Source organism: Oculina patagonica, chromosome 12, assembly GCF_052425735.1.
Source record: "Oculina patagonica isolate OP01 chromosome 12, crgOcupat, whole genome shotgun sequence".
Classification (NCBI taxonomy): Eukaryota; Metazoa; Cnidaria; class Anthozoa; order Scleractinia; family Oculinidae; genus Oculina; species Oculina patagonica.
In genome coordinates, this window is record NC_135769.1 from 28327980 (window position 1) to 28338173 (window position 10194).

Genomic DNA, 10194 nt, shown 5'->3' on the forward strand with positions numbered 1-10194 from the left:
CAAGGTATAAAATGTTAAATTTAAATGGTTGAATAGTTGCTGCAATAAAGAATAGTGTAACACTTTCAATACTAAAACTTGCTATTCGCAGCATTGCCATATTTACTCGAAATTGGTTGATCAACCAAGTTCAGGGTTTAAGGACGTGTAAATGTGCTAATTTTACTGACCTCAGTAATTTCAAACTCTTCAACATCATTGATTCCATCAGCTTTTTCAGAACCTTTCTTGAGGAACTCATAATCCCCTGATTTGGTTGAATCGAGGAGAAGTTTTGCTGCATAGAAAACAATTTTTATAATTTATCAATTACCAGTATACCGTTAAGTTCTGAAAGTTACGACCCACATAACTTTCAGATTTAGCAGCACTTTTTTATCGCTTCTTTTGGAGAGTTGCTGTTTTTAGGTGGCGACTAAAATTTTGGAGCTGGCGACTAAATGGGAACCAAAGTTGCCAGCCTGGCAAGCTTAATTTAGCGATTAAAATTCTTCACTGGCGACCAACCTTGAGCAGTCAGTGGCCAAATGGCCACTAAGGAAAAAAATAAACTTGGAGGGTTGATAAACTTTATTTATTCTTAAATTTATTAAGTATAAAAACATTAGCCAATATCTCAAAGGGAAATAAATGCAACAAACCCTGCAGATCCTTTGAAGCACCATACAACAGCTGATAGAAAATGTGATAGTTTCTTTCACCCTCCAGTTGGTTGACTACACGGGACTTTTCAAGCAAGTCTGATTAAAGAAATGAATGTAAAAACGATAAGCTATTTTGGGGTATAAGATAAAGGGTGAGGTAAGGTCTCTTCTGATCCTACATTAGGAATGAAAAGAGCCAGCTGGTTCAATAATACTATCGTTAACTGCAGCTTCTGACTGGTATTAGATCACTAGCTCTCCTGAGCTAGTCAAAGTGAGCTCCTTGTGTGCCAGAGAGAGGGCGAGAATTGGACAAGGTCATTATTCACTGAGTACTGCTACACCCCTAGATGGGATGCTTGTCAATCATAGGTTAAACCAAATATTTATTTTGGTCTAAATAAAATACACTTTTTAAAGTTCTCTTTTTCAGTTTTTTTTTTAAATGTGACATTATAAATCCTGCAGATTAATTTTAAAACTGTAACAAAATTGATTTCTTAAAGCATAATTAAGCTAGAAACTGATATCGCATTATTTATTCACTTTGCCTTGAGAATGGTGTCACGATGACGCCGAAACGTCGGCTTTTAACGTTAATATTCGCTTGTAACAAAATTGATGGCTAAATTAAATAAACCAGATAAATTGCCACAAAACAGAAAGGAAAATCTTACAAGACTCAATGTCAGCTCCTGCAAGTTTCCCTTGAGGTCCAAAGTGGCAGCGAATGAATTTTCCCTATAGTTAAAAAAACAAACATTTTTGGAGAATAAATTATGTATTAACTAGTTGTATAAAATCATGTCATGCATGTAATTACACATATTTTTTTCCATTTAAGGCAGCTTGGAATTATCAATAAAAAGAACTTGAAATACCACGATTAGGGAATTACACTGTACTGTACATTCAGTAAATAGATCAAAGAGCCTATATCAGACAGACATATGATATCAGTCTGGGGAACAAGTAGCAGTAAATGGCTAAGAATAGACTAAGCCTGCAGTTTTTATCACTGCAGTTACGTTGCAAAATTATTATACAAATATTTGCACTAGTATTTGATTTGATAACAAGAACCAGCAGTGCTTTGACAAAGCATGCCGCACATTAGTACAAAACACATGTACAGAAGGAGAATTTACCAGGGAGGGTCTAGACATGCAAAAGAGAGCAGGCATCCTTCTTGAGCCAAGGGGATTATAAGTCTTTCATGGATTTGTCACATGCACATGTATCCTGATAATTTATTTTATTATTAATACTCACAAATCTGGAGGAGTTGTTGTTTCTGATGGTTTTGGCATTACCATAAGCCTCAAGAATTGGATTGGCTTGAACAACCTGATCTTCAAGAGTACCTCCCTAATGTTAGAAATGAAAAGTATGCAACAATGTAAACTCTGAAAAGTTATGCCAAAAATTGTTCAAAAATATTTTTTACACTGTAGCTGCACCATAATTATTTATACAATTATGTATCTTAGCTTCATTAATATTACTCAGAGTACATATTTAATGCAATGCAAGAAAACTAACTACAGATTTTGACAATTTCCTGCTACTGGAAGTAGTGAATTATGCGCAAAATTCTTCCAGCAGAATTTTATATCCGAGTCTAACTAGGAAATGATTGAAACTTGCCTCTTGTTTGTGGTCTCCAGGCTTTGTCTGTCCAGACACATGGGCCAAGTACTGGATAACCTTCTTGGTGTTCTCAGTCTTTCCAGCACCAGACTCACCACTGACAATTGCAACAAAACAAATTGTTACTATAACAGTTTATACTGAGTAATAAGCTAGATTCACCACTTCTCTCTTGTCTTGAAAGAAGAACAACTCTTTAAATGCCAAATTTCCCAACAGACATTTAGTGGACAAACACACATATACAAAACATGATTACATCAAAATCTTTTCCTACTTTTAATCTGTGACCATAAACCACATATTATAATGTTCAGAAGAAAATGTCCTTTCAAATGAAGTTTTAACTGTCAAATGAGGCGTGTGTTAATATAAAATTATGTCAATATTTCCACTCTCAGAATGACTTTCTGATCTGCTGCAAACGTTCCCTCTTTCTCGGTAAATTGCCATTATACAGTTTGTTACAACTCCAAAGGTCTTGCTTTACTCATAACGATAACCATTCTTTAGTCAGAATGTATAACAATTTGTGAGGTAAATCACACCATTTGAATGTAAACAATTGCTTAAACCCACTTCATGTAAAACTCATTAAAACAGTCTTGGGACCAAATCACAGAACATGACAGAGGACCCTTAATACCAGTGTCCTAGTCTGTACTCGGGCCAAAGTGGCCCACACTACCTGGGCATTATCCATAGGAGGAAGCCACTAGGTTATTGTCACTCCCCTCTCACAGTAACAAACATCTCATTAAATGTGCTAAAAAAAATCTGTCATTTTACTCACGTAATCAGCATAGACTGATTCTCACGATCTTGCAACATATCATGATAGGCATTGTCACAAATGGAGAAGATATGAGGAGGCATCTCAGGTCGGCGTTTTCCCCTGTATGCAAAGACGATCTTCTCGGTGTATATGGGGAGTCTTCTGTAAGGATTGACAGCTACACAGAAAAGACCTGAGTATGTCTGCAAATAGAATAACAAAAAAAACTGTCAACATACAAATTCTCCTTACTGGCCTCTATGCATTTCTGATAGTAATAGTTGGGAGATTTTGTTCAATAGATGGGTTAATTGGTAGCCATAAAATTATAGCAAAATAAGTATTCAGGGATTCTTAAGAAACTGTCCAAACATAAATTCTCCTTACTGGCCTATATACATTTCTGAAAATAATAGTGTGGAGATTTTGTTTAATAGATGGGTTTAATTGCCAGCCTTAAAACAATAACAAACTAAGTTTTTAGGGCTTCCTAAGACTTGTTAGAAATCAAAATTGTAAGGAGTACCACAGCATTTATCAGTATTTAGAAAAATCCTTTAATCCCCAAAATGCCTCCAATAATCCATAAGATTTGCTATAATCCTATCACAAATAAAGTAAATAAAATACCAGATTATCTGTAATCATTTGTCCCAGCAAGGCATAATGATGTTAAATACACAGAAAATAAATATTTTTTTTTAACTCTTGATCCCTGACCAAAGTAGTTGAAGCTTTTTCAAGAGAATTTTGTTGTCATGGGAAAGCTACATAACTGCATATGATTTCAAATATAATTTGATTAGAGGTTTTATAAATATTCATTAGTTTACTGAACAAAATACAGGTGTTAAAAAGTTTATTGTTAAAAGATATGATCCTATCCTTAGCAAATCAATTAATGATGAATAACTGTAATAATAATGTAAAAGAAAATAATTACTGGATAAAAATATGAGACATTATACTGATATGTTTTAAAGGAAGTCTGAAGTTACATGATAAGGGTTTTATTTTCAAAAATTAAAGAGGTACTTGATAAAACCTGGGTTGAGGTTAAACACCTTGTCCTCAAAAGGGGTGCATATTTCCAATTTTGACAAAAAATTTGTTGAGATTATAAGGTCGCTCATCAAATTTTAACCTTCAATTTCTCTCTGCTTTGAAGAAATTATTAACAGCTTTCCTGAAAGTATTAATTTCATTGTGTTTTGCATTTCCTATCTGATCAACCAGTTGACTTGGCTTTGTTGACACATCTTTCAAGGTTGAGCAAGAGATCTGGTGAAAGTTTACCCAAGAACTTGGGCAAACGAAAGAACGAGACATTTTCAAGAATGTTTGTAGCTTATTATGTCCACAAAGATATGAAAATGAAGTTGACCAAGGGTTTTATTCAGCAGATAGTTTCAACAGCTATTACAATTTTCACCACTTAAACTTTTGAGGTTTGTGTTTAGAGCTAGAGCCTACGCCTTTCATTCCACATGTGACCATATATGGTAAAAATATTCACACCCTATCCTTTAGAAGAAAGCCCTAGGTGAACAGGTCAATTTCTTAATTAAAGGTTGGAATAGTTTCATGATCTTTATTTTAAATTGATCAATTCGAAGTAAATTTATGTTTTCGATACATTGAACAAGGAGGCGAGAGAAACCTTCAGAATCGACACAGCTCAAATTTTAGAAGACTTGTAAAGCGATATCCACTACTGGAGAGACATGTTTCAAAGCAGATTACGAATTTCAAGTACTTTTGTTTTACAGGGTCGTCCCAGAGTTAATAACTCATTAACTACAGGGAACACAGCGAGAGCCAGTAAGCATGCAGTCTTCCATTTACAATCACAAATCGCTGTGCTTGATCCATGTTATTTGAATACACGATCGCGACCCCCTTACTGTTTACATCCATTTAAAAGCTCTTTCATTGATCACGAACACTCGCCGCTATTGAAATCAATTTTCACCATGCTTCAATCAAGGAGACACTTATTCCACGAACTAATCTAAATAATTCACAAATCTGTTCAATTATTTCTCAAGTTGACGTTTGAAAAGTTTGGTCGTGGAGATTAATTTAAAACCAGCTTGTACGACAGACTAATAACAATTGAGCTACATAAACACACCCAACTCGCGAGCGAACAAAACACCGGCAAGAAACAGCTTTTTTTTTTGTTTTACCTCTCCCGGCTGCCAACCCAATATGACATTGTTATTGTTCCAAACAAAGCCCTTTGGAATACGAATCGTTTGTTATTAAGCCCAAAAATCAACTGGGGAGAAATACATCAATTGCAAGCGATGTTTTTCAAGTAAGTTGCAACTGTTGTCGATTTCAAAGCGATGTGCATTTCTTTGATTGCACGAAAACTGAAAACAGTTTCTCGTTGGCTGGATTTGCATGCTATAAATACCTCGCTCGACCCTAGACTTTCGTGCAAATCATTAGCCGGCTGGAAGGTAGCGTTTTCACACAACTCGAACATCTGTTGACATAGCGACTGTACACAATCCGTGTTTCACGCCAGGGATGACGAGTAACACACGAAAACACGAAATCAAATCTGTATAACAGTCCTACTGGTATCCCAGAGAAAACCCCTTCCACAGATGACAAAGGAATGCAGAAAAATAAATATTCATGATTTCTCGGATTTCACATAAACTGCACACGGATGCATGTTCATAATTACGTGACAATCAGAACAGATAATCCAAACGTAAGCGTTTGCTGCAAAAGTAATCTTCTCAACCCATCTTCTAAAACTAATTTGGATGTTTTGTTTTGAAGTTACAGTAAGCACTTACGTATATGAGTCCTGCAAAGTAGCGCTGTTTGAGATTGTGCAAAACGCTGGCTTCATTCAGGTATGTTAAGTTGGCCATGTCCTCTGCCTTTTCGAATTTCGGCGGGTTCATTTGCTCGGTGTCATTCTTGTTGACTTCAAGTTCCTAGAAGAAAAGAGCATTTATATATAAGCGGAGGTAAGAAAAACAGAGCAGACAACATATGTTACAGTACTAGTCCAGTGTAATAACATTTGCTAGCGAGGATTCTGTTCGTGTGATCTACACAAAGATCACTCAGATCCGCTGAAATTTTTATATGGAAGAACATATAAGTAGAAATATACCTGTCCGTCGTTTGTTTCTACAACATACACGTCTCCCTTGGAGCTTTTCACTTCTGCGGCCTTGAAGCATTCCTTCTTGTCTTGAATCCAGATCCATTTCTTGCTCTCGAAAGACTTGCTCTCTTCCAACCTGGCGAGTTTGTCGGAAACTCGCAAAAATGCCACGGGATCTTCCATTTCCATGTTGCTTACGTTGGCTGTTCGATCAGTAAAGAACACAGCCCGACAATACTACCAGAAGCGTTCCACAGATGCACTATCACTGCCCAGTAGACCGCTCACGCTAGTAACTCAGCCAGAGTGCGCCCGCAACAATCACGAGCCGGTTACTCAAAGCCGGACTAATCACGGAGTCACCGGATTATAAAATGTCAACCGGTCGGCCAACTCCCAACACTGACTGACGCGCTGGTATCCTATTTGAAGACGTCAACGTTCCGTGATTGGTGCATTGATCACTTAGCGCATTGTCCCTCAAGAGAATAATGAACCTTATTGCTTTGTTTTGTCACGGTTTAATGACCTTTCTTCTCGCTTTTAGCATTGAATTCCAAACATCATTGTGAGCCTTTTAAAAATACCACACCTAATTACACGGTCGACCAATCAAAGCAGTTCTTTAGTGCTTTTTCGATTTTATGTGACCCCAAATTCTGTTGGACAGCTCAGGAAGTTGTTCTATGTACGGAATGTACGTTGTTCACGTCAGACCCTGTCACGTTACTAAGCTTTCCTTCTTGAAATATCCGTTAAATCCTTCCATTCACGAGAAAGCTGTTTCACCGCTAAACAATGCAACAAACCACAATCAAACACAGACATTGACTTATTTGCATCCATTACGTTCGAGTCTTTTATCAATGAACAGACAACCCACAACTTTTTGCCACCGCGTTACTATCAACAATCATGTGTTTTACCGTTCACTAAATCTATGTCAAAAACGGCGAAATCGTCCATTGTCTAACACAGATTTTAGTTTTCAGATGCCATCCGTTCTACAAGAATGCGTTTCAAAAGTGCTTGAATGAATTTCTTATGGAACAGAAGTGCAACCCTATCGGAGATTGGGAGTCGGTGATCAAGTGTAGTCAGACATTTCATGCATGCTATGTACGGATATTCCCAGGGGGCCTTCTCTACTAATAAACCACTGCGCAGTTCAAAGCTGTTAACGACGATTGTGCCATTATTTTATTATTTACAACTATTTGTTAACGCAGCTTCTTTCTTTTCGTTGCTTAATTATAGGTAAAACGGTGAAAAGCTAAAATGCGGGTTTTTTGTTTGAAAAACCACGCGCAGATTTACAGGTCAGAAATCTACCGTGTAGGGGTGAGTGGGGAGTAGCATTGGTTCGGTTCGATGAACTTGTTTTGGTCTAATTACTTCGTCACCCAGATTGATATCAGCGTGAAAGCTACCGAAAGGACAAGGAAAGGATGTCTTTGTTGGTCTGACTATCGACTGTCTCCCTTTTCAAAGTTTCAGGAAGTTGCAAACAACTTGCAAGCAACTTTGCTGATCTAAAATCTCTGTAACAAAATGTTTCTTACTCAAGTACCTATTTCCGGTTCGTTGCTGGTTGATCGAGCGTGCAAGTAATAACAACTTTTTAAAAACACTTTAAGAACTGTAAACTATAACAAATCATTTCACTTTTACAACGCGACCACAGACGAGCAATATCATTGCTAAGGACTCTAGGAAGAACAAACAGGTCCTAAACACTCATGAAAAGCTTATTTTCCATCCAGATAAACTTGAGCTCATTACTGCATTACTTAACTGATAATATCTTGAATTCATAGCTATGAATGCTGCAATCTGCTGGGACCAAAACGATAACAATTTTTCTGTTGTTTTCTGTCATTTCACAACTTCATTAGTCACGGAAAATAAAATATTTTGTCTGTCAAATTACATGTATGTTCGTTTTAGCAACACCTTGCTACGTGGTACTAGTAAACCATAGTGCCACTGAAGACAAGTGGTGTTAAAGTCGAAGTTTTGCAGTCGAAAGTATTTTCTTTTAGATGTGGAAAAGACAACTGAGCTGATTGAACAAAATCTTTAGCAGTCTAATGTTAGGAGATTCCCTCTGTTGTTTTTATTTTAAACAGAAAATTAGACTTGCATCAGTTAAACCATTCACAGTCAAGATCGCGAAATCATCAGGTATTTTAAACTGTTACAGGTCAGGGTGCAGTAGGTCCTTCTTCTCGTCACGCATTATTTCCCTCCCTCGCAAGCAAGCGACATTTTGCATATCATGTATTGCACTTTATTAGGTAAAGCTAAGTCTGTGGTCGAAGGATCTAGAAGGTTCACACAGCGACTCGGTGAATTGCAACGTATTCCTCCTGGGATGGAATAGTCCCTTGCAGGTCAACCCACCCCTCCCTCAGCATTTTATCAGGTTGCCCTGACAATTTGCCAGTGCCCATAGAGAGAAATTGTCATAGAAAACAGCACATGAGTCCTAAACCCCCAGCCAATGCTCGAACCCGGACCTCTTCGTATTCTAGTGTATTTTTATATTTTATTGTAAAGAATTTTAGAGGGCCACTACAGCCCCAGTTGTTCAAAAGGTGGATTACACTATCCACCGGATAAATCACTTTCCAGTGGATGGTGATCGATCACTGGTTTTATTAACACTGAAAAGTGGTTTATCCAGTGGATAGCGTTATCCACCCTACAAACAACCAGGGCCAGGAGTACTAGGGCAATGTACTATCTGAGGCGATCCAAGATATGGATAGCCTGGTTTGAGGTCAAACTCGCGTTCGCGTCCCACATAGCCCGAAATGCATAGCGGTACGTGTGGTGGAATTGGCCAATTTTCGGGATCTATTCTTTTACGCTTCGGAAAATATTTACATTCTCTAGATGAAATCAAATGTTGCGATTCCCAACTGTGCAAAAATAGCCTTTGATAGTTAATCGAGATTCATGCTGTACTTACAAGAATAACACCCACCAATCTCAGAAAATGGACAAAGATAAAATATGGCATAGATTACGACAGCGTGCCCTTAAAATGGTGCACTTTTATGGTCTTCAATGGATTACACGCTTTTTTTCCCAGGAAAATCACAGTTTAAATATTCTTTTGTACTGCGTTTCTAAGTCAAACGTTTTGCTTTGAAGAAAAGAGCTGATGTAGAATTTTTTACAGTAAAAGATGTTTTTGTGGGAAATTACCTCTTTATTTTGCCGCCGGGATCGTGAAAAATACATCAGGGCGAAAAAAAATTCTCGAAAAGAGACACGAGAAAAACCTCTTTATTTTTTACGGCATCAAAATACAATAATACTAATCCGATGGATTGAGTAACAAAACTGTAAAATGATATAAAATGTGCTGTACAGTTTAAAAACCCTGTTAGAAAGTCAGGCCGTTAAGTTATGAGTAGTTTCGGTGACTTAACGTAACCCACATAATCAACATCCATTATGTATATTTCAGTATGATCACAGTCACGTCTGAGAGTGACACCCCCCCCTGACCACCCCCCCCCATCCACTACCCCCCACACGCCCCCCCCCCTGACTCCCTCCTCACGGACCCACCTCTGATGGTCCCCCTGGGGGAACACACCCCCGACGACCCGAGAACGAGAGAGAGGGGGGGGGCGGGGGGGAGCGGGAGCAGGGAGGGGCCGGAGAAGGGGGGGCGGGGGGGAGCGGAGAAGGTGAGGTGGGATGCGGGGCGAGGCGCACAGACACACCCACAGGAAGCACCCGACCGCGCTAAGTGGCCGCGCCAGGCGGGACGCGGACGACGGAGGGGAGAATGACACGAAACGGAGCGCGTGGAGCAGCCAGAGGAGGAGAGAGGGAACAGAGAAAAACAACCAAAATGGGGCACACCCAAAAGAAAGCCGGAGACCGCCAACACGCGCGCCGACAGCCCGCCCTGGCGGTGTCTGTTGGCAATTATTTTAGTCGATCAGACTTTTCATCAAGTTCAAGCTCGG

The 10194-nt window shown here is 38.6% G+C and overlaps 1 protein-coding gene across 4 annotated transcripts in view; it reads right to left on the reverse strand.

The window, feature by feature from the left end:
• The window catches only part of LOC144632793 (uncharacterized), a 33529-nt gene extending 24312 nt beyond the window's left edge, over positions 1 to 9217 (reverse strand). Inside the window, exons 1-8 of one of the 4 annotated variants that reach the window (XM_078491522.1) lie at positions 6212 to 9217; positions 5886 to 6029; positions 3088 to 3272; positions 2288 to 2391; positions 1917 to 2008; positions 1322 to 1385; positions 642 to 740; positions 171 to 277 (exon numbers count right to left, since the gene is read on the reverse strand). In XM_078491522.1, coding sequence (XP_078347648.1) covers positions 171 to 277; positions 642 to 740; positions 1322 to 1385; positions 1917 to 2008; positions 2288 to 2391; positions 3088 to 3272; positions 5886 to 6029; positions 6212 to 6394 — 978 coding nt within the window. In that variant the 5' untranslated portion in view covers positions 6395 to 9217. Of the gene's footprint in view, positions 1 to 170; positions 278 to 641; positions 741 to 1321; positions 1386 to 1916; positions 2013 to 2287; positions 2392 to 3087; positions 3273 to 5885; positions 6030 to 6211 lie in introns of all 4 variants that reach the window. The other 3 variants (XM_078491521.1, XM_078491524.1, XM_078491523.1) reach the window with 3 other exon arrangements.
• Positions 9218 to 10194: the final 977 nt, after the last annotated feature.